A 25,675-nucleotide genomic window follows, 5' to 3' on the forward strand; every position below is an offset into this window, starting at 1 on the left:
CCCACCCCCTCATTATAATGATAACACTGCATCTGCACCGACTAAACAAAGGAACAAGAGCAGGCCATTCAGCCCCTTTAGCTTGTTGCGTCATTCAATGAGATCAGGGCTGATCTGTATCTTACCCTCCATTTAGCCGCATTGGTTCCATATCCCTCAATACCCTCGCCCAACAAAATCCTACTGGTGCAGACCCAGTGACATTCCACGGTGGGAGCCCTGCAAACCCTGGGGTGGTGCAGATACCTGGCAGAACATGTCTACAGCCCTTTATTGTCGCGATGTGCGAGGGGCACAACTGCACAGCTGCTGTAAAGCGGAAAACGCACCCTCCTGTCTTTTCCACTCACCTAATTTGTCTAACACAAGCCCTCTCAGCCACAGCAGACCTGCTCAATTCCATCACTGTATCTTTCTGGTAACGACACCTCCCACCTCACAATACTGTTCTTCATTTGCAATTCAGAGGCTTAATGAACATGCCGTTACCAAGCTGTGCAGCAATTTTTAAAAAAAGAATTTATTCTGACCTCAAAAATATCAAGAATGGAAGGAAAAGCCCTGGTCAGAAATACACTATTTTTGGCACATTTTGTCCTTGTTTTCAGAAACAGACCCTTTAGGTGACTTTGCAAAAGATCCCACACATTTTCCTTCCCAGTAGCAGGTTGGTATTTTATGTTGTTATTTAGTCTGTATAATGTTTGTTGCTGTCGACAGGCAACAATCTGCATCGTTAACGAGCAAGTTAGTTTAGCTGCACGGCAAACGAGGCAAAGGTGGGCAGAGGAAACGTTACAAGGACACCCTTAAAGTCTCCCTGACAAAGTGCAACATCTCCCTGACACCTGGGAGTCCTTGGCCAAAGACCGCTCAAAGTGGAGGAAGTGCATCCGGGAGGGCGCTGAGCACCTCGAGTCTTGTTGCCGAGAGCATGCAGAAATCAAGCGCAGGCAGCGGAAGGAGCGTGCGGCAAACCAGACTCCCGGCCCACCCTTACCCTCATTTGATTATCTGCCCCACCTGTGACAGGGACTGTAATTCCCGTATTGGACTGTTCACCTAAGAACTCATGTTAAGAGTGGAAGCAAGTCTTCCTCGATTCCAAGGGACTGCCTATGGTGATGATCCACCCTCCACTGCAGGTGAGTTAGTGCAGTGTTTATGTTGCTCGACTAATAATCCACAGGCCTTGGGCTAATAACCCAGAGATGCGAATTCAAATCCCTCACTGGCAGTTTGTGAATTCAAATGCAGTTTTTAACAAACAGAAATAAAAAGCTGGTAAAAGACCATGATGCTGTCGGTGTGTCGTTAAAAACCCAACTGGTTCACTAATGACTTGCCGCCCTTATCTGGTCTGGCTTATGTGTGGCTCCAGTCCCACACCAGCGTGGGCCACTTCCCATATCTCGGCAGCCTCCTATCAACAAGAGCAGGCATCGACGACGAGATCCAACACCACCTCCAGTGCGCCAGTGCAGCCTTTGGCCGCCTGAGGAAAAGAGTGTTTGAAGACCAGGCCCTCAAATCTGCCATCAAGCTCATGGTCTACAGGGCTGTAGTAATACCCACCTTCCTGTATGGCTCAGAGACATGGACCATGTACAGTAGACACCTCAAGCTGCTGGAGCAATATCACCAACGATGTCTCCGCTAGATCCTACAAATCCCCTGGGAGGACAGGCGCACCAACATCAGCGTCCTCATTCAGGCTAACGTCCCCAGCATTGAAGCACTGACCACACTCGATCAGCTCTGCTGGGCAGGCCAATAGTCCGCATGCCAGACATGAGTCAAGTGCTCTACTCGGAGTTCCTTCATGGCAAACGAGTCAAAGGTGGGCAGTGGAAATGCTACAAAGACACCCTCAAAGCCTCCCTGTTAAAGTGCAACATCCCCACTGATACCTGGGAGTCCCTGGCCCAAGACCGCCCTACGTGGAGGAAGTGCATCCGAGAGGGCGCTGAGCACCTCGAGTCTCAACATCGAGAGCATGCAGAAATCAAGCGCAGACAGCGGAAAGAGCGTGCGGCAAACCTGTCCCACCCACCCCTTCCCTCAATGACTATCAGTCCCACCTGTGACAGAGTCTGTGGCTCTCGTATTGGACTGTTAAGTCACCAGAGAACTCACTTCAGGAGTGGAAGCAAGTCTCCCTCGATTCCGAGGGACTGCCTACGATGATGCTGATGGTCGATTCTGAAATGGCCTAGCAAATCACTCAGTTGTATCAAACCGTGGTTCAAGCAGAAGAGGAAGATGACCCATCATCATCTTCTCAGGACAGCAAAGTTCACATCCCGAGAATTAATTATTTTTAAAAATCCTCACCTGCACTTTGGGTGGTTCCATCCAGTGCTCCATAGTGTCGGCAGTTACATTACTGGGCAAGACCACTGCGTCACTGGGGGGTATCACACAAGATGGAATACACACAGAACCTGCAATGGTAGAACACATCCACAAATTGGGATCATGTTGTATGGTAGAAACCAAAACACACCACAATAAGAATTCTGCCCCATGTTACTACTATACTCTTTATCCCCTTTGTTTCTATAAATACAATTATTGCCGTAGCTATTCGCATTATCACAAGAGATACTATGGGGCGGGGGATACTGGTTTGATATAAAATCGTTGGAAGAGAAAGATAAACAATCCAAAACTACTCCACATTTTTCTGGAAACATGACAATTGTAGATGGCCCCTAACTCACTTGCCTTCCATTTACCACAGGGCAAAGCAAAAGGTCAGAACCTGGGAGAGGAGAAGGAGCAGGAATGATATGCCTTGGCTCATTTCTAAAGTCCTGGAAGTTTTTTGGCACATGTTGTGAATGTAAGCAGGAGTTAGTGTAAGAAAAATAGTAAATTAGCAGAAAGAAAAAAAATATCAAAAGATGGCCTGGTTTTAACAGTGAGACAGATACAGTTTTGAGATGATTACTAACACAAGCACACACTCACAAGATGACTCCTTAACAAGACTGTGTCACATGACCTTGCCACATGACCTTTTATTGGTATTACATCAGAAGTCCACTAGGTGGAGCTCCGTGACAATAACCATTGCATTTAAGATTGGAATCAAAAGGGGGGTCTGTATGGACGACAGCAGTCTCGGTCTGTTAGTTTATATAATTGTTGACTCCATATAAAGACAGGCCTGTCAATACATGGCATTCTGACAGACTAAAGCATTTACCATTCACTCCCACTCACTGTGCCACCATAAAATATTATCCAGCTGGTAATGGGGCACTGCCTTCTGCTGCATAGCCACAAAAGACCTAAATGCAACAAAATGAGATATTTGGCACCAAATAAATATCTCAACCGTTTTATGTAGAGAATATTACAAAATATTTACAACACAGAAACAGGCCATCTGGCCCAACAGGTCTGTGCTCCCCATGAGCCTCCTCCTACCTCATTTACTTATCTAGCATCTATGCTATTCGCTCAACCACTCCCTGTGGTAGCAAGTTCCATATTGTAACAACTCTCTTGGTAAAGAAGTTTCTCCTGAATTCCTTATTGGATGTATTAGTGACTATCTTATATTCATGGTCCATGGTTTTGGACTGCCCTGCAAGTGAAAATATCTTCTCTACGTCTACCCTATCAAACCCCTTCATAATTTTGAAGATCTCTATTATGTAAAACCTCAGCCTTCTCTTTTCTGGAGAAAAAAGTTCCAGCCTGTTCAACCTCTAATGACATTATCAGTGACAGAAAATGAATCATTATTCTTGTTCTACGTGCCATGTCTTCTCCCAAGCTACCTACTTCTAAAGGGAATCTCAGAACAACATGAGGTATCAAAAAGATGCCTTAGCTGTCTGAATACCTCATTTTATTGTATATAAAGGTTATGGAGCAAGTTAGCATGCTTTCCCTTTAATGCATGGCACGTTAAAATACCCATATTGGCAGATCTCACACAGCAGCCGGCGTAAATCAGAATGAGTCTCATCATAAAATGTGTAAAACGTGACCTTGTGCAGTGGTTTTGTTATTGTTTTTGTTCCGAGCGATTTGCTGAATTAATATTTACTTGGGCCATGGTACAAGGATTTGCAAATTAGCTATTCTTATCTGTAGTTTCTCGAAGTTTTGGTCCAAGTCGGATAGTTCTTGGCAAACCGGCTAATTGACAATCGGGACGTGACGACACATTCAACCAATGATTTTTTTCCAGTGCACTTATTTATATAAAATGTGGCTGCTGGCATTTCATGGTGAGTGGACACCAAGTCACAGCTTTGTATGCTTTTCAGAGAATATTTATTTCTCAATTCTCTGTTTACAGTCAGTCGTTCGAAAAATTCTGGCCTCTTGCGCATCCCCAATTTTCCCCATTCCATCATTGGTGGCAGGGCCATCAGCTACCTAGACGCTAAGCTCTGGAGTTCCCACCCTGAACCTCCCTGCCTTGCCGCCTCGCACCCCTTCTTTAAGTTGCTCCTTAAAACCTACCTCTTTGCCCAAGCTTTTGGTCACCTGTCCTGATGTCTCATGATGTGGCTCGGTGTCACATTTGGTTTGATATCATCATCATCATAGGCGATCCCTTGAAGTGAGGAAGACTTGCTTCCATGCCGAAAAGGGATGAGTTCACAGGTGTTTCAATGAAGGACCTAATATTCCAGGTCCCGAACTACATGTTGAAGGGTGGAAGATGCCTGTGCGTGGATTTTTTTAACATGGGGTGGCCATTGCACCCCAGCCACCACACGGGCTTGACAGAGCTAGGCCTTTATCCAGTGGCAAGGATTAACCAAGACAACTGGAGACCAGCTCTGCTGTACGGACCTGGTGCGTACACATATCGCAGTGTGGGCTGGCCCGTGCTGCCCCTGGGCCCTCGCCTCTTCTGGGCCCCGAATTCTCGCCTCTCCTGGGCCCTAATCACGTCCCTCTACGTTTGATAACGTTCCTGTGAAATGCTTTAGGCCGTTTTATTACGGTCAAGGTGTTATATAAATGCAAGTTTTTGTTATTGAAGGCACTGAGTCATGCGGAGGATAAAGTTCCACAACCTTTAGTCATGTCTACACAGTCAGTCAGTTCAATCCTATCCTTAGGCTATGTCCACACACACCATCCAGAAGCAGTCACTGGATAGCCATCAAAAGCAGGAAATCATGACTAATTCTTCTTTTCTGCACAGTGTCAGCCGTGGCTCAGTGGGTAGCACTCTTGCCTCTGAGTCAGAAGGATATGGGTTCTTTCTTTATTCTCTGGCCTAGTGAGGCTGCAGGCCAATTGTTGGGCCTCCAACCCCTGCCCCAGTTAAGCAAACCCAGTACAGCCTTGGGATCAAACCTGGGACTTTCTGGCTTGTGTAGCTTAGCTGCAAATGGATCAGTGCCATTAGCCACTGGGCAGCACAGGGGTTTTGTGTGGTTTAAGCCCAAGAATAATTCAGGTGAAAATACCAGCGGCGGAAAGGAACAACAGGAAATGACACCCGAGGCACAAAACATGTCATAAAAAGATTCAACGTCAGCTGAACCACACCCAGGAATGCATTTCTTTTCTCCTCAAATTCCATCGTTGTAGAATGATCACTAAAGTTCGAGGCCTGCAGATGCCCTAGGTCTCTTGCTCCACATCAATGCACTTCCTGAAAAGCAATTTCAATAGTAACTTTCAAAAAGGACCTGTTACGTGGGGGAATGAGAGAAACTGTGATTATTCTCCTCGGAGCAAAGCAGGTTAAGGAGATGTTCAAAATTATGAAGGGTTTTGATAGAGTAGATGTAATAGAGAGCTCCACCTAATGGACTACCAATGTAATGCAACTACTGATGTAAATACAATAAAAGGGTCATTTGGCAAGGCCACATGATGACAGTTTCTGTATTGGGGCAATTGTTTGTGTAATGTGTTTCTTAGTGATGTCCTAAGAATATATCACAGCAGATAAAGAAAAACTGCTTCCACTGGCAAGAGGGTGGGTAACCAGCAAAACAGATTTAAGGCTACTGCTAAAAGAATCAGAGGGGTGATGAGGAGAATTTTTTTAACGCAGTGAATTGTTATGACCCGGAACACACTGCCTGAAAATGTGGTGGAAGCAGATTCAATAATAACTTGTAAAAATGGAACTGAATAAATACTTGAAAAGGAGAAATTTGCATGACTATGGGGAAAGAGCAGGGGGAGTGGGACTAACTGGATAGCTCTTTCAAAGAGCCGGCACAGGCACGATGGCCGGAATGGCCTCCTTCGGTGCTGCATGATTGTATGATTAATGGCAGCAAAATGGGTAACGATGAAGTCTCCATTCCCTCACCTTCTTTCTGGCACTTCTTATTTAAAATGAAAATGAACAGAACATAACCTCTGGGTGCACCAGCACTACAGACCACCTACCCACGCTCTGAGCCAGGAAACCGTACACAAGAAAAATACATCTTACAAGGAGGGCGAGGGAGGGTTTTTAGGAAAAAAAAGTACTTCGGAATGATAAAGATCAACAAAAGTCCTTTACAGTCCTTTAAAAACATCTGCTACTTACCGGCCATATAAAATAGGAATCTGGACATTTAGAGGACCACGGATATAATCTTACTCAAAGTCTGTTTTAAATAAGCAGTTTTAGATAGTATATGGGTTTAATTTTCTCTGCGGTTTAATACAGTTGTTAGCCTGTTTAAAATTTGAGGGTTAAAAGCTAAATTTTACTTGGACGCGTTAAACAGTGAGGTACTAGAATGTTATGGTACTCATTATAAACCGCACACTTGGTAAGGACCTGCTGCATAAGTACTGCACAGGAGTTTAAGCACAGGTTATCAGATATAATACACACCCTGTGAGGATTGGGCTGCTGGCCAGGGAATACCCGAGTCAGGATCAGGAGTAATAATCTAGCAACTAAGTCCGTGTGGAAAAGTGACGTCTGTACTGTTGGGAAAAATTAAAAATAAAGCCTGATCGAAACAGCAGACACACGGCAGATGAAATTAACGCAGGCAGTGCGAAGTGATACATGCTGGAAGAAAGATTGCAGAGAGGCAATATAAACTAAATGATATAATTTTAAAAGGGATGCAGGAACAGAGAGACCTGGGGCTGTGTGTGCATAAGTCTTTGAAGGTGACAGCACAAGTTGGTAAGGCTGTTAAAAAAGCACAAGTGATCCTGGGTTTTATAAATAGAGGCATAGAGTGCAAAGAGCAAGGAAATTATGCTAAACCTTTATAAAACAGTGATTAGGCCTCAGCTGGAGTACTGTATTCAATTCTGGGCACCATGTTTCAGGAATGATGTCAAGGTCTTGGAGAGGAAGCAGAGGAGATTTACTAGCATGATACCGAGGATGAGGGACTTCAGTTTAATGGAGAGACTGGAGAAGCTAGAATTGTTCTCCTTGGTGCATAGAAGGTTAAGAGGAGCTTTGATAGATGTTCAAAATCATGAACAGTTTTGATAGCGTAAATAGGGAGAAACTGCTTCTACTGGCATCAGGAACCAGAGGACACAGATTTGAGGTAATTGACGAAGACCCACAGGTGAGATGAGGAGACATTGTTTTTTGCAGAGCGAGTTGTTGTGATCTGGAATACACTGCTTGAAAGGATGGTGCAAGCAGATTCAATAGTAACTTTCAAAAGGGAATGGGATAAATACTTGAAGGGGAAAATTTGCAGAACTATGGGGAAGGAGCAGGGGAGTGGGGCTAATCGGATAGCTATTTCAAAGAGCCAGCACAGGCACGATGGGCCGAATAGCCAAATTCTGCACTGTATGATTCTATGATAAGCCAAAGAGCGCGTTGGGGGCTCAATTTTCCCCAGTGATTTGTGGCGTTTTATTGGTGCACACCGCTTTTTTAGGCCTAAATTCGCCGGCGTAACTCAGTTACGGTTTTTTTAGGTTCGTTTTTTTTGCGTCATAGGGGCATAACTTGATGTCTGCGCCAGTTTTTCACAATTATACAAGTTTGGCCAACTTACATTTTTCCTAGGACAGTGTATGTGACCACTCGCAAAAAACCTTCTGGGCACTTAAGAAAAACCAACGAAAAATCGGTGCAGAAAGACGCCATTGTTTTTAGGCGAAGTTTTGGAGGGAGTCAAGAACACATAAATATGCACCATCAAGCTTAAATTTTTCCAACTGAAAATGCAGAAAATGGAAATGATTCTTCTTTACTTCAAAAAGTTGTGTTAATCATGCAATAAATAATGGAAATGATTCAGTTAAAATTTAAAATATATTTTCTTCAAAAGTTTAACATTTGTTTGTACTTAAAGTTAAGTTAATAAAAATATTCTTGTATCAAAGTTTTGATTTAAGATCACTTAAAAACTTTAAGATCACTTACAAAATGTTAAACTTGTAAATTTACATAACTTACAAAAAAACTTTTAATTTGAGAACAGTTACAACAATAATAATAACAATAGCAGCAGCAAAGAAAGGCTGCACCCATCTCTCCTCCACTTTATTCTAAGACCGTCCACTGCGCTTGGTCTTGTTGACTCCAGCCCTGCCCGCAGGCAGTGGCACGGCGTTTCTCGGGTTGGTACCAAGCTTATTCTTTCGAACATCTCGGGTAATGCGCACTTGTTGATGGTGGGGGGGGGCAGGCGGTAATGTGCAAGGCCCGGCTTGGGCCACTTTAGAGGCTGGTCTGGGGATTGGAGTGGGAGTGGCAGTTGATTCTGTCAATGGGCACGGGGTCTGGGCATGTTCCCTTATTGCAACTGCTAACTCCAACATTCCCTCCCTCATGTGCCCTGACAGTTTGTCAACTACCTGCGACATTCCCTCCCTCATGTGCACTGATAGTGTTCCCATTTCTCGAGAGAGTGTTGCTACTTCTCCCGACAGTCCCGATACCCCATCACCCACCTCACTGATGGTGTCCAGGAGTGATCGTGTAAGATCAATGCTCTCCATACTCATTGCCATCATCTGAACCACATCTGTTAGGTCCTGCACCTCAGGAGAGCGCAGTCGAGCTCTCCTTCCCCTCCTCATCACGGGTATGGCTCGCTGCATCTCACTGGGACCCGCAGCCTCGGACAGTGGGGCCCTGGATGTGCCTTGCTGCATCCCACTGGGACCCGCAGCATCGGATGGTGGGGCCCTGGGTGTGGCTCGCTGCATCCCATTGGTACCCACAACCTCGGACAATGGGAAAGCATGGAATATCCCAACACTCGTACCACTCAGGAAAGGGGCTGGCACATCAATGGGCGGCACCTGCACCTCCTCAAAGTGAGTATAACAGTGGGGGCTTCATTCATCCCCTCTCCTTCCCCCTCACCCCATGCTCTTGGTCTGGAAGGTGGAATTGGAAGATGTTCTCCTCTTCAGGCTCGTCCATGTCTGAACCTTCTTCTGCATCATCAAGGTTGGCCTCAAGTTCTGCAAAATATAACAGAACAGACAAACGGTTAGCAGCAGAGGAGGGGGCAGGTGGGTAGCATGAGTAGGCTCACACAGTGCAGGCAGCAGGCTGATTTGAAGGACCACGAATGATAGCACATTGCATCAACCGAAGCGTAGCTGACAGAGACATCCCCATGAACTGAAGCATGGCTAACCTGCACAGTACTTAACATTTAGCAAAGCCAGGCTGTGGAATTTGCAGGACTTACCCTCTGCCTCGAGTGTGGGCCCAGCTTGTGCAGTGGTGGTTGCTTTTCTCCAGGCAGCACACATCAAAGCAGCGACCCTCTCTTCCAAGAGTGTCAGTGGGTGCAGATTTGCCGGGCCTCCTCCTGTTCGAGTTCTTTCCCATTTGTTGTGTGCCACCTTCCTCTGCAAAGATAAAAACGTAACTTTTTAGAGGGGGTGTCTTTCTGCTGGGTGGGACATATACAGCTGGTCACATTTACAATTGCAATTCCATTGAATAAATGAAAATATTACTTACAATAACTATTGACCAAGGTCCTGCCACTTCTCTTTGCACGGGCTTCCAGACCTTGTGGTGGTCACCATTGCACAGTAATCTTCTGCAAGTTGGTTCCAGCGTTTCTTCATTTCTTTTGGTGAAACTTTTATGTGACCTCTGCTGGTGTCCAGCTCGTGCCATCTGGCCTCAATTACAGTAACTAGTGCCTCCACTTCAGCCTGTAAGAAATTCTTGGTCCGTGAGCCACGTTGCATCTTGCATTGCAATTCCGATTTTTCCAATGAGGATTAAAGTTCTTTAAAAATGGCTGAATGCAGACCGGGAGCTGTACTGGTTATGGGCGCCCAGAGCAATCACGTCAAAAACGTCCTTATTTTTTTGCGCATGCACAGAAGGGGGGAGGGGCATCGTTTTTACAGCGCAGACATTAGGCTCCACCCCCAAAAGCTACAGGACAGGCTGCACAGCGCCAATTTCAAAAAATAGAATGGGGAAACTTGGTACTTCTTTTTTTAGAATAGTTGGGGCCAGAAAAAAAACGGGCGTAACTCTGGCAATACGCAAAAAAACGACATTAGGGAAAATGGTGCCCAATGAAAGTAAATGAAGTAAACAAATGATCAAATGCAGAAGTATGGTTGATAAACCAAATGGCAATTTGTTTACAACGGAGAAATTTAAATTGGACTACAAAATGGGAAGATTTCGTTTCAAATTTGAGAGGAAATTATTATACATTTCGATAAAGCAAAATATTTTAGCATGTTAGGTGCATTCTCATGTTTCTGGCAACCAAATTTGGATGAAGTTTTGTATATTCAATACTCTTCTGGAAGGTACAGGTTCTTAACCTTTGGGAAGTAGATCATATGAATGTTTTTGTGATATATGAGCACATGGCAGGTGGTGACACATAGATGGATGACATAATAGTGTGGGGTTCATCCAAAGAGGAACATGATCACAAGACTTAGGAATGTCCTTCAATTTACTTTAAGAGTCAACCTGAAATTTAATAAAGATGAATATGTATTTGAAGACACGGAGCCGATCTCCGTTGGTGATATCATTCCTAAAGGCTCAATTGCTGTGCAGATGCCATATCCACAGTGCAAGACAGACATGCTGAGACTCCACGGTATGGTCAAGTACTTGGATAATGCATACCAAATATTTTGGAAAAAGCTTCACTTCTTGCAAAACTATGTAACTGGTTCCAACAAGAACCAATACTTCTGATCGGTCCCAATCCCAGTCCCTCTCCAAAATGTTTTGCAGTCATTCAGTGACATCCCTTACCGTGGCACCTGAGAGGCAATATACCACTCGGGACTCCCAGCCATAACCACAGAAATGCCTGTCTAATCCTCTTGTCTGCGCTCCTCCAATTCTGCCCTCTTGAGCATCCTTGATTATAATCGCAGAGCCACTGGACGCCATGCTGTCTGTTGCCTAGGCCCTAAGCTCTGGAACTTCCTGCCAAAATCCCTCCACCGCTCTACCTCCTTCAAGACGCTCCTTAAAATCTACCTCTTTGGCCAAGTTTTTGGTCACATGCCCTAATGTCTCCTTATACAGCTCAGTGTCAAATTTTTTATCCCATTCTCCTGTGAAGGGTCTTGGGACGTTTCACTACGTTAAAGGCGGTATATAAATACAAGTTGTTGTTGACGAAGGAATTCCCTATTTCTACGACGATGTTTGTGTGCTGAACTTGATCTCCCTTGGCAACCGCTAGTTCCACAGTGCCATGGCATTGCTTCTGGTTGCCTACCTGCAAGTTCTTGTCATTGTCCCAGATATTCAGAATTGAATACCATGGGGCTGGATTTTCCGGTCCTTTGCGCTCCGGGTTTCGCCCCAGAGCGGCATTGAGGTCCCCTGCGCCCCGCCGCGATCCTCGGGTCTAGTTTTGCGGCGGCGCTGAGCAGCACCGCCCCAAAGAGCTGCACCAGGTGTGCAACGGCCCTGGTTCTGACACCGACACGAGTTTGAGCTCCTGCCTGACCCGTCCGCCCGGAAGTGCGCCAGCAGTGACCGCCTGGGAAATCAGAGTAGTTCAACCATACTGGCAGCGGAAAGGAAGGTAAAGTGCTCCAAAAGTAAGTGCCAGTGTTTTTTGTTTTAAATTTTTTTGTGATTTTTGTTGCAGGGGTGTGAGCAATGTTTTTGTGGGTTTTTTTTTAGGTTCACGCCCACCCCGGCGTCTTTCAGAGCACTCCCAGCCCCTTTAGCCTCCCTTAGCACTACCCCCCCTGACGCGGGGCCCAGACACCCAAACTTAAATGCTAAAGCGCAAACTATTCCCGGCCGCTAACTTTCCCGCCCTGCCGCCATTATCGCCCCCAAAAAATAAGTGCCGAAAATCCAGCTCCACCTTTGCCAACTCAACATTCTCAGTTGAGCCCTGCACTGCTTCCTGACTCTTCCTTTTCTCACAATGGAGGGGTGCACCACTTGTCTGCCTGACCACCTTGCTCTGCCTGTGAGATGACCACCTCCTGGAGCGTGCACATCTGTAACCCTTCCGTCTCCCCCATCCAATAGAATATCCTCAGTTGCTCTTCAAGCTAAGTTAATTTCACACCTAGTCATCTCGGAGAAAAAGCAGCGTTGGGGACTTCCCATGTCGCACAGATACAGCACAACACGGTCATTAGTCGACCCTCACTAAACTGTCGTGTCTTAAAAGTTGAATTAATTCAAACATAAAAATTTAGAGGCAGAATTTTTCTCAGAGCTGTTCCTGCTCCAGTGAAGTTATAGCAGCCGGGCGCAAGCAGCTCTGAGGAAATTCCTGATGTTCGCGATTTAACCCCTCAAATTCACTTTTAGCCCAAATGAACATCACGGCTGTGTTGACTCCTTGCTGAGGTCCATCCTTGCTAGATGCCTAGCAACACCTCATTAAAGCGGCTGTACCTCTTGTGCGAACTCGAGAGAGGGTGCCAGAAGGCTATTTGACTATAAGGGGCATCATCTTCATCGTCAAGTCCATTCTTGTCCTCACAAGACTTTCACACAATGGCACATGCAACAAGGGCATCTGCTTAGTGACCGACAGCAGCAAGCCCAGCTGAGTGTGCTGTCCAGATGCCCAATATTGAGCACCCTATTGCCATCCCGGTTAAAGTCAACCAACACAGAATCAAACCTGGGACCTCCCTGCTCTATGAGATTCGGCAACTGATTAACTCAATCAGCTGAGCCATCAGAGGACCGTGAACTTCAGAAATTCTCTTTTCCAACCAGAGACAGTGTAAACCATTAATAGAACTGAGATTGGCAGACCAACGAGGTCAATTTGGTTTTGACTTTTAGTGATAATGTAGAAACACGGATATCGACTCAGCCGCTCATTATACATCTCCCCTGATTTTCATTTCCATTGCCCGGCAAAAAACGTAGCAGGTATATATGGTTTTCTATCTCACTGGGATGGCAGCATATTAAAGCAAGTTCCTCCCACTGTTTGCCAGTTACCTTCTCTCCTTTAGGTTCTTGGACTTGAAATGACGTGCAGATCTCTAGCTGAATCATCAAGCAACACATTGTACTGCTCCATGCCCGGTCTTTGGGAGCTGGCCTACACACTTCTTTCTCCTTTCTCGAGGGAGACCCTCCATCCCAAACAATCGAGGAAAGAACAAGTTCTGTGGGCAGGTCATAGATTGGGACCCTGCATCATGCCAACTCTCTGTGGTACAGCCTGAGATATCACGGCGACAACCCAAAAACGAACAGATTTATCGAAATAACACCATGATCGGTAGCACAACATCACAGAGGAAGCAATCATTACGTTTGGCAATAACCAAAAAAAACTAGCCCACTTGTTCCAGGTTGGCACAACCTAGGGGCTAACGAGCGCGCTAACAATGGGCAGACTTTGGCCGAGATTGCTGGCGTAAATCTCCCATCTTTTACAGACACGGGCGCAATGAGGTTTTGGCACTGGAGAAAATAGCATTTGCACTGCAGCGCCAAAGCAGGTGTGATGTTCTCTCTGCCGGAACACCAACTTACGAAATCTGTGTGATCTTTTCATTTCTCACACTTTATCCTCCTTCTGAGCAAGACTGCAAAAAAAAGGTCAAGCTTAGTGTCAACCGAGTCATGACCTCCTGATTTTACCTTCTCTTTTTTCCTGCTTTGGGGATGTCTAGTACTGTGGGGGCATGAGCCTTTGGTGAGATTCTCAATGAAAAAAAAGAGGGACTAGCTAATTGGTGCCTGTTAGTTCTCAATACTATTGTTGTAGCATGAAATAGGACTGAAAGGGCCCGAATTCCTTCCATGCACAATACTGCTGATGCTCACGATTTGCTCGTGAGATTTTCTAAATGCGCATGCTTCAGCCTTTCTTTGTACATGCTTGAAACGCGAGACCATCATCAATGACTATCCCATCTGCCTTGGCTATAGTTGTTATGGCCACTTCCCAACGGAAACACTGACACAGTATGTGATGAAGGGTATGCTTTTCTAAGGCATAACGTCAGCACTTACCTCCAGAATATGAAAAGGATTTTCAATTGGATTAACCTTGCATTTACACTGCTGGAGGCTGAGGGCCTGATTGTAACACACACCCAGGTAGCCTGCTTCAGAACATTTGCCTTCCAAATGTGACATTTGGAAGGAGATTTAAAGATTTTAGTGAATGCTTTAAGCTTACATTGCTTTGCATATAACATCTGTGAGCCTTCGAGGGCCCAATTAAATGAAAGAATGATAGAAACTACTTGTGTACGTTTTAGTACCTATTGCATGGCCGTCAGTACACACGTACTCCACCAAGTTCAGCTCTGCAGGAGGCGAGCAATCTCCTTGTACTTGCTCACACAGTGTAAAGTCTTCTGTCCAAGTGCCATCTCTAGTACAGCGGATGGGGTCCTAAGGAAATGCAAATATAACAGAGTTGAAGTCAATAATAATGGAAGCTATAAAAATATTTAGTATCAAATGCTGCCTCCCCCCATCCTTCTTTACCACACATATCAAAGTGTTCTGATGTTACTTGGCCTGAAAGAAAAGAAAGACTTGGATTTATATAGCGCCTTTCACGACCACCGGACGTCTCAAAGCGCTTAACAGCCAATTAAGTACTTTTGGAGTGTGGTCACTGTTGTAATCTGGGAAACGCAGCAGCCAACATGCGCACAGCAAACTCCCACAAACAGCAATATGATAATGACCAGATAATCTGTTTTTGTTATGTTGATTGAGGGATAAATATTGGCCAGGACACCGGGGATAACTCCTCTGCTCTTCTTCGAAATTGTGCCATGGGATCTTTTACATCCACCTGAGGGGGCAGATGGGACCTCGGTTTAACATCTCATCCGAAAGATGGTACCTTCAACAATTGAAGCTGGTTGCACTATATTCATGGCAACAAAGCAAGCTAACACACAGGCTCTCTCCACAATGCAAGCTAACACACAAGCTCTCTCCATGATGAAGACACGAGTGAGAAAGAATCTTAGGCCAGAAAATCAGGATATAGAATCAATATGAGTATTGAGAGAGAGTGATGTGGTTAAGTACGAAACTCCTATCTTAAATTTAAACAAAATCAATTACGCAGGTATGAGGTGCAAGTTGGCTGAGGTAAATTAGGGAAATAGATGAAAAGATAATATGGTAGTTAAGCAACGGCGAACATTTAAAGAAATAATTCATAATTCTCAATGAACATACATTCCGTTGAGGGATAAAAGCTCCACGGGAAAGGTGGTCCAATTATGGCTAACTGTACTAGATTAAAAGAAGACACATATAATGTTGTTGTTACAATGTTGCCAAAAAGAGTACTAAGCCTGAAGATTGGGAGGGTTTTAGAAATCAACAAAGAATGATTAAGTAATTGATAAAGAGAGAGAAAATAGAATGAGAGTAAACTAGCAAGAAATATAAAAGCTGACTGCAAGAGCTTCTAAATGTAAGTAAAAATGAAGAGATTAGCAAAAGTAAATGCGGGTCCCTTAGAGGCAGAGGCAGGAAAAATCATAATGAGGAATAAGGAAGTGGCAGAGACGTTAAACAAATATTTTGTAGCTGTCTTCACAGTAGACCAGTATGCCAGCACAGCCTTCGGCCGCCTGAGGAAAAGAGTGTTCGAAGATCAGGCCCTCAAATCTGGCACCAAGCTCATGGTCTACAGGGCTGTAGTGATACCCGCCCTCCTGTATAGCTCAGAGACGTGGACCATATACAGTAGACACCTCAAATCGCTGGAGAAATACCACCAACGATGTCTCCGCAAGATCCTACAAATCCCCTGGGAGGACAGACACACCAACATTAGCGTGCTCGATCAGGCCAATATCCCCACCATTAAAGCACTGACCACACTCGACCAGCTCCATTGAGCGGACCACACTGTTCGCATGCCTGACACAAGACTCCCAAAGCAAGCGCTCTACTTGGAACTCCTACACAGCAAGCGAGCCCCAGGTAGCCAGAGGAAACGTTTCAAGGACACCCTCAAAGCCTCCTTGATAAAGTGCAAATTTCCCACTGACACCTGGAAGTCCCTGGCCAAAGACCGCCCTAAGTGGAGGGAGAGCATCCAGGAGGGGGCTGAGTACCTCGAGTCTCGTCGCTGAAAGCATGCAGAAAACAAGCGCAGGCAGCGGAAGGAGCGCTGGCAAACCAGACTCCCCACCCAACCTTTCCTTCAACGACTGTCTGTCCCACCTGTGACAGGGACTATAATTCCAATATTGGACTGTTCAGTCACCTGAGAACTCACTTTTGGAGTGGAAGCAAGTCTTCCTCGATTTCGAGGGACTGCCTATGATGATGAGAAGACACAAAGAACATTCCTGGAATAGTAGGGAACCAAGGGTCTAATGAGAGTCTAATATTAAAGAAATTAATATTAGCAAAGAAAAAGTGCTGGAGAAATTAATGGACTAAAATCTGACAAATCAGCAGGAGCTTATGGTTTACACCCTTAAAAGAAGTGGCTGCAGAAATAGTGGATGTATTGGTTTTGATCTTCTAGAATTCCATAGATTCTATAACCATCCCCGTGGATTGGAAGGTAACAAATGTAACCCCGCTATTCAAGAAAGGAGTGAGAGAGAAAACAGGAAACTAGAGACCAATTAATTTGACATCAGTAGCAGGGAAAATGCTAGAATCTATTATTGGGGGCGTGGTAACAGGGCACTTAGAAAATCATAATATTATTAGGCAGAGTCAACAGGGTTTTATGAAAGGGAAATCGTGTTTGACAAATCCATTAGCGTTTTTTGAGGTTGTAACTAGCAGGGTAAATAAGGGGGAACCAGTGGATGCAGTATATTTGGATTTTCAGAAGACATTCAAAAGGTGCCACACAAGTGGTTGTTGCACAAGATTAGGCTCATTGTATTGGGGCATGGAGAGAGAACTGGCTGACAGGCAGAAAACAGAGAGGAGGAATAAGCGGGCCATTTTCGGGTTGGCAGGTTGTAACTAGTGGAGTGTCACAAGGATCAGGGCTGGGACCTCAGCTATTTACAATCTATATCAATGACTTAGATGAGGGGACAGAGTGTAATGTATCCAAGTTTGCTGATGATACAAAGCTAGGTGGTAAAATAAGCTGGGAGGGGGACTCAAAGAGGTTGCAAGGCAATAGAACGTTTAAGAAAGTGGGCAAGAAGGCCGCAGATCGAGTATAATGTGGAGAAATGAGAAATTATCCACTTTGTTAGGAAAAATAGAAAAGCAGAATTTTTTTAAAAGGCGAGAGACCATCAAACGCTGGTTTTCGGAAGGATTTGGGTGTTCTTGTACACAAATCACAGAAAGCTAACATGTAGGTACAGCAAGCAATTAGGATGGCAACTGGTATGATAGCCTTTAGTGCAAAGGGGTTAGAGTACAAAAGTAAGTCTTGCTGCAAATATATTGGGCTTTGATGAGACCGCACCTAGAGTAATGTGTCCAATTTTGGTCTCCTTACCCAAGGATGGAAATACCTGCCTTAGAAGGGGTGCAACAAAGGTTCACAACATTGATCCCTGGGATGAGAGGGCTGTCCTATGAGGAGAGATTGAGTGGATTGGGCCTATACTCTCTGGAGTTTAGAAGAATGAGAGGTGATCTCATTGAAACATAAATTCTTAGAGGGCTTGACAGGATAGATGCTGAAAGGCTGTTTCCCCTGCTGGAGAGTTTAGAACTAGGGGTCATCATCTCAGGATAAGGGGTCAGTTATTTAGGACTGAAATGAGGAGAAATATCTTCACTTGAAATTCTCTACCCCAGGGGGCTGTGGAGGCTCAGTTGTTGAGAATTTTCAAGACTGAGATCAATATATTTTTGAACACTCAGGGAATCAAGAGATGTGGGGATCGGGTGGGATAGTGTAGTTGAGGAAAAAGATCAGCCACGATCTTATTGAATGACGAAGCAGGCTTGAGGGGCCGTATGTCCTACTCCTGCTCCTATTTCTTATGTCCTTCTGAGGTAAGCTAACACACAGGTTCACTCCACGATTCCCTCCAGTCAGATCTAGGGAGAGCATTGGGCCAAGCTCACTTCTCTTGCAAGAGGTAAGTAGAAGAAGATATCAGAAGCTTTCACTTTCCAATATCCCAGATGACCTACATCATATGGCTGTGTCACTAGTGAACGACCAAGAAACTGGTCATTTGGACCAATTGAACAGCTAGCCAGCTGCGCTCTCAGTCAGGGTACGGTTTTGGGCATGGAAGGAAACCTGTGTCACAGAAAATAACTCAGGAAATATCAGGATCTGTGGAAGCTCACCTTTTAAAGCATTCACTCTATCATCATGGCATCCGATTGTATTTTGAATAACCCCAACGATTTTTGGTCACTGATCCTCAACATTTATTATTCTTTCCATTAGAAAGAATATTTATGTTATGGAAACTAGAGGAAAAAAATTGTGGATTCTAACCAACTGTGGTCCCATTCAAATTGGAACAGAAGTAAATCATACATTGTGAATCACAATAACATCACCCAAAGAAAAACAAAGGGCCAAGTAGCAGACATGCTGGACTTTTATTCTGATGGTAGGACATCATGTATAAGCTTCAATGTTGATCAACCAGACTGACTTGTAGCAAAGTTTTGGTGTCATAATAAAATGCATGCCAAGCCTTGAACTCAGACTCAACTTCAAATACAAGGCAGACTTTTTTTGATGAGTGGAGGGAGCTTGGTGAATTTTATGTTCTCATGAAAGTGAATGTCAGTGTTGTGCAATGGAATATTTTCCTACTTTAAGTACACCCCAGGTTGGAATCCAACTTTGCAGATGAGCTATAGGGTGTGTAAAACTTTCCTGCACTGTCCAGGTCTAGTGCAGCACTGCCTAAATACATTATAAAATGATCACATTTGCTGCTCAGCCTCTCATTCCAAGGTCACATACAATGCACGCTAGATAAAGAGTAGGATTCTCTCGGCACTGCCCAAACAAGGTTTCAGAGGTCAGCTATGGAACGGGTTAGATCTAGAATCTCTCTGCACAGTTCCAAGACATACCTTATCCCAAATCTCGGGACAGTACTCCAGCTGCTCTGGTGCGGTAGTTCCATTTCATGCTCTCTGAAACTACTATGCACAGAATTTTGTGCTATGCATTCACAAGCCTTAAGAATTGAGTTCAGACTCCCCAACTGCACCCCCGTCCACCCTACCCCCAGTCCCCACTCCAAACTCATTTCATTTTGAACCATTCCAGTCATTATCAAGTAACTGAGCTGGATCTGAGCTCACGGCCCCACCACAAGGCCATGAACCACTGGCGGGGTGGGGGGGAAACTTTGCTGGTCAGAGCATAACATGACCAAAAATGACTATCTGCTTCATGTGAGGGATAAGTCTGAACAGTCTGTTTATAAAAACTCACTTACCAATCCACTCCCCGCACCCCCCCACCGCCCCCCCGACCCACACACACACCAGACAGGTAATTTGAAATGAGTGCTCAGAACATTTACTTTAACCAGTTTGTTAATATGTCATTTTGTAAAGTCATGAATGCACATGAATACGTTCATGTCCTTCAGTTGAAGTGCACTACACAGATTGTTTTGTGCTTGCACCAATCTTTTCAGAGCATGTCTCCACAAGGAGGCATTTTCATGTGGCCTCACTGCATCCCTTCTTGAGACTATGCAGGAGGACAGTGACTAGACAGGAGGATGTGCTACATAGGTAGAACCTCCCTTATCCGGAACAACCCCTTGTCCAGAACCATTCCCGGCCACCGGGTGGCGCATGCGCAGAACTCCGACATTAACAAATTGAAGTCCATCCTCGCTGCCGACTCCCGCAATCGCTGGCCTGACCATGCGATCCACCACCCCTCCACCCACCATGATCTCTCTGCCGCACTCCCAGCCCCAAGCCAGCCAGCCCCGATATCCCCTTGCTCAGTACCTGTACCATCCAATTTAACGTGACCACGCCTCGTCTGGAAAAAATCCCTTACCCAGAACAGGCTAAGTCCCGACGCTTCCGGATAAGGGAGGTTCAACCTGTGCTCAATGAGTGAGGGAGGACCAGCTGCTCAGTGCACGGCATGCATGTATCAGATGGCACACTTTCACCAGTTCCTCTATAGGACCTTCTCTAAGGACACACCAATCAACCTGAAATTTTGCCTCATCAGGTAGCACACTGAAATAGTCAGCTTGAGCATCATTACGGAGTTCGATTGGGTAGCCCTGATGTAGCAGCTTGGCCCTCCAGTAACCCGCTTGCTACATGGGTACAGTAATAAAGCGCCTCATGTCAGCAGGCGGTTTGTTATTGCAATATTAGTGGATCTTTTGTGGTGTTGCTCATGGGCAGTCTCGGGCCGGCAGCACAGTTATAATGTGTCGCTGCAAGCCTGGCCAGTGCCTTTAAGGTCATTTATCTAAAAGGGCAAGTCAGGTAACTGTAGCTACTTACATACTGCAGAGGTACAGCAGACAGCAGTTTGGTTTCTGCGGCTAGTACATGTCAAACTGCTCGTCAATGACTGGCTTTCTTTATCATCTCTTAAAGAGCTTTTTAAGTCAATAGATGAGGTCTGATATATGATGGACACATACTAGACATCTAAAGTAAATATACCTCAAGACAATTTTAAAATAATAAGCTCGTAAAACTTTACTTGCACTCTGCCTGATCCCTTTTGACTTCTGTCATACTTTATACTCATGTCTCATTTGGCAAGGATGGCTGGTACAGAGATGGAAGTCTCACACTGGGGCAGTAGCGTAGAGAGCACTTTACTCTGTAGTTGACTTTACAATACCTAACCCGGGGGTGCTTGCTGCTGACACCAGGATGCCTGGCAGAAGACACAGCACGCCATTTCCCCACACCAGTGCCCCTCACTTTGATGAACCACAGCAACTCACTAAAAGATAAAATGACCAAAACCCCCACAACTACAGTAAGCACGGCACGGAATGGTGCTCTCGACGATGTAAATCTATGCTAGCTATCAGTTGTGAAGCGAGGTTTAATCAAAATATATAATCTGCAAGTATCAGCTGTAGCTCAGTGGGTAGCACATTCTTGCCTCTGAGTCAGCAGGTTGTGGGTTCAAGTCCCACTCCAGGGACTTGAGCACATAAATCTAGGCTGACACTCCAGTGCAGTGCTGAGGGAGTGCTGCACTGTCGGAGCTCCCGTTTTTCGGATGAAACTTTAAAACCCAGGCTCCATCTGCTCTCTCAGGTGGACATTGAAGATCCCATGGCACTATTTCGAAGAAGAAGAGCAGAGGAGTTATCCTCGGTGTCCTGGCTAATATTTATCCCTCAATCAACAGAACAAAAACAGATTATCTGGTCATTATCACATTGCTGTTTGTGGGAGCTTGCTGTGCACAAGTTAGCTGCAGCGTTTCCTACATTACAGCAGTGACTACACTCCAAAAGTACTTCATTGGCTGTAAAGCGCTTTTGGGGCGTCTGGTGGTCGTGAAAGACGCTATATAAATACAAGTCTTTCTTTCTTGTTAACCTTTCGAAACTCCAAGTTGTATAAACACGACACAAGGCACAAGTGAATCCATTTGAATGATGGACTTTAACAGGGAGAAGTCTAAGTTCAGCTTCTGACAGGGATGACTTCCTTGGGACTTCTCAGGACCAGGGCACAAAGCGCATGAATCCATTCAGTCGCCATGGACTGCTTGCTCAAGCGGCTCGTTCTGTGAACTGATGGGTATTACTTATTTGGCTGGGATGCGGTATCCAATTGGCAATGACTGCACGTGCATTTTGGCCCAAATAGAAATCCAATAAAAAAATTTAATTTTACAAACATAGGAAAGTATCCTGCCCTAGGCATAATGAGTACACTCTGTTCCTTTGCAATTGCCTTCCAAAAGTGTATTTTTAACACCAAAAAAAAGACAAAAACCACACACAGTCTCCATGAACCTATTGAACCGAAATGTTCAATTTTACCATGACGGTGTGGTCTGAGCAGTCGGCATGAGCTACAGCCACTATCCCCATCATATCGACAATGTAAATAGTAAATGTAACAACAGGAGGGATTTGAGGTCGAGAATTTTCACTGGGATACAGGAAGCCAGTGCAGCTTGACAAACAGGGCCTCAGGCCTCAATGTGAGTAGGAACATGGGTCATGGCATTCTGGGCGAGTCACAGTTTGTAGAGGGTGCAAATGGGGAGACAGTCAAGGAAAGTGTGCCGACCTCTAGCTGCTATCCTTATCCGCAAAGGAGGCAAAAAAACCCCAAAGGTGTCCACCATCCAACTTGCCTTGGGTGTGACAAGCTGCTGACAGGGCCAGCAAACAAAATACTCTGTAATGTATGCACATGTGAGTATGCTCACAGCTTTGTAGAGCTGTTGAATGCTCCATGTCTGGCCCGTTATATGCCTTTTGTGTGGAGCTGTTCCTGCGCCTCTTGCGGAGGAGGTTGATGGGACTGGCTGCAAGGGCCGGGCGTGGAGGTCGTCCTCTCGGCTTACACCGATGACGTGCTCCTCATGGTCGAGGATCCCGTTGACCTGCGGAGGATGCGTGAGTGCCAGGAGATTTACTCAGCCCATCCTCCGCCAGGATCAACTGGGAGAAATGTTCCGGACTTCTGGTAGGTCAATGGTGGGTGGACTCCCTGCCAGAGGAGCTCAGGCCTTTTGCCTAGAGCACGACCTATCTCCTCGATCTGGGAGTCTACCTTAGTCCTGATGAGGAAGCCTGGCCGGTGAACTGGCAAGAGAGCTGGAGGCCAAGGTCGCCGCTCGTCTAGGGCGCTGGACAGACTGCTCCAAGTGCTGTCCTACAGGGGTCGAGCGCTAGTCATAAACCAGCTGGTGGCAGCTATGCTGTGGTACCGGATGGTCACTTTGACCGCCGCCCCCCCCCTGCGTTTGTCGCCAAGATACAGAAGAAGCTGATGGACTTCTTCTGGAACAACAGGAAGCACTGGGTCTCTGCTGCGGTCTTGAGTCTCCCGCTTAGGGAGGGTGGTCAGGAGTTGTGTGTGTCAGCACCCATCTAGCGACTTTCCGTCTTCAGACCTGGCAGAGATACCTCTACGTCGAGCACCCTCCTAGGTGGCGTACGCTGGTAACGTATTTCTTCTGCCAGCAGTACAGCCTCAATTACGACACGCAGCTCCTGTTTGTGAGCCGGGGGGTGTCAAGATCGCCATGCGGGGGCTGCCTATCTTTTACCAGGAACTCATCAGGGTCAAGAACAGAGTCGCCACCAAGCCCAGCTCTCTACCTTCTGGAGTGGCGGCTGTCCTGCAGGAGCCGCTGCTAAGGAATCCGTACTTCCACGACCGAGGCTTTCGGTGGCAGGCAGACGAAAGGGCTGTAAGCTGGTGAGGTGACCAGGGTCAGGGACCTGCTCGATGGCGGAGGAGTAGGCTGGATGGCGCCAGACGAGCTGGCACGGCGCCTATCCTGGGCCGACGTCCGGCCAATACATCGAGTCGCTAAAAACAGCGCTGGGCCCTGACTCCGTTAGGTGTGTCGAGGAGGCTCAGGCAGGTGGGGAGATCCCGTCCGAACTGACCCCCGTCCGGATGGAATTCCTCATCGGCTCCAAGCTCCGAAACCTCCCTCAGGAGTCGGTGCCTCACGACTTGAGCCACCTCGGAGAAATTGCCTCCATGCCTTTCAGTACTGCGCGGTTTTCCTGTACGGACTGCTCCTGCACACTCTCCATCTTGCCATCCTTGTCTGCCGTCCGGACACGCCATGACGCAACGTCTTGCCGTCCGGAGAAGGTGAGGGTCCCCAATGGAGTGCACTCTACGCGGGAGTCCTCCCACTATTTATTGGGGACTTGGCCTGGAGGGTGTTGCATGGAGCAGTACCGTGGAATAAATGTTTATGTCGGTTCATGGGCTGCCAGGCCGTCTGCAATTTCTGCGGTCTGGAGGAGTCCGTGTTCCACGTTTTTATGGAATGTGCGAGGTTGCAGGCCCTGTTCCATTATCTGAAGGGGCTGCTCCTCAATTTCTGGCTGCACTTCAGTCCCACACTCCTGATCTTTGGGCACCCTGTGCGGAGGGGAGCGGGTAGGTCCGAGGGCCTCCTCGTAGGACTGCTCCTGGGCACGGCCAAGGGGGCCATCAGCCGGTCCAGGCAGCGGGCGGTCGAGGGGGTCGTTCAGCCCGACTGCCTGCCTCTCTTCCGCGCCTACATCCGAGCCAGGGTGTCCCTGGAGATGGAGCATGCGGTGTCCATCGGTACGCTCGCGGTCTTCCGCGAGAGGTGGGCGCCGGAGGGACTGGAGTGCATCATCACCCCCGGCAACCAAATTTTAATTTGATGTTTGTCTGAAGTTTAATTTGTTTATTGTGCTGGTTTTAGTGCCCCTCCCCCTCTCTTTTAGCCAGGGGCACTTGTATAATTTGTGTTTCAGTGCCCTAAAAAAGAGAAAATAAAAAGGATACTTGAAAAGTGTTCGGAGTGTCCCCCAGATCAGGGGGCACTTGATTTAATTTTGTCCACAACAAAAGAGTTGTAGAGCTGTTGTCTGGAGTGCATCATCACTCCCGGCAACCAAATTTTAATTTGATTTTAAAGGTTTAAAGTTTAATTTGTTTAATTTGCCGGTATTAGTGCCCCCCACCCCCCGCCCCCCCCGCTTTTAGCCAGGGGGCACTTGTATAATTTGTGTTTCAGTGCCCTCAAAAAACTCCCCAAAAAAAACAAAAAAAGGGGGGGCACTTGTTTGAAAATGTTTGGTGTCCGCCCCCCTTTAATCAGGGGGCACTTGATTAATTGATCACAACTAAAATAGTTGCAGCGCTGTTCAATGCCCCATGTCCAGCCAGTTATATGCCTTATACGTGGAGCCTTTCCTGTGCCTCTTGCAGAAGAGGTTGACGGTACTGGCTCTGCAGGGGCCGGGCATGGAGGTCGTCCTCTCGGCTTACGCCGATGACGTGCTCCTCATGGTCGAGGATCCCGCTGACCTGCGAAGGATACGTGAGTGCCAGGAGATTTACTCGGTTGCATCCTCCCTCCAGGATCAACTGGGAGAAATGTTCGGGACACCTTGTGGGTCAGTGGTGTGTGGTATTGTGTTCCTTACACAGATGAGGCTGCACACAGGGATGTTAAAGTAATAGTGACCTCAGTCTTTAATTAGACACTCCAGAGTGAGGAACAGGCCTTAGGGGCCGGCTTATATAGAGTGCTCCCAAGGGATGCTGGGATCCCTTGGGACTTCAGGGGATGAGCTCTCTGGTGGCGGAACATGGGAGTGCATGCTTTACAGATACACATTACTCCCCCCGCCCCGCCAAAGTGAAAGTGAA

The 25,675-nt window shown here is 46.3% G+C and overlaps 1 protein-coding gene across 1 annotated transcript in view; it reads right to left on the reverse strand.

The window, feature by feature from the left end:
- pappa2 (pappalysin 2) overlaps positions 1-25,675 on the reverse strand; it is a 586,487-nt gene that overhangs the window by 105,535 nt on the left and 455,277 nt on the right. The window contains exons 18-19 of the mRNA XM_070887395.1: positions 14,650-14,782; positions 2,335-2,444 (exon numbers count right to left, since the gene is read on the reverse strand). Coding sequence (XP_070743496.1) covers positions 2,335-2,444; positions 14,650-14,782 — 243 coding nt within the window. The remainder of the gene's footprint in view (positions 1-2,334; positions 2,445-14,649; positions 14,783-25,675) is intronic.

Source organism: Pristiophorus japonicus, chromosome 8, assembly GCF_044704955.1.
Source record: "Pristiophorus japonicus isolate sPriJap1 chromosome 8, sPriJap1.hap1, whole genome shotgun sequence".
NCBI lineage: Eukaryota > Metazoa > Chordata > Chondrichthyes > Pristiophoridae > Pristiophorus > Pristiophorus japonicus.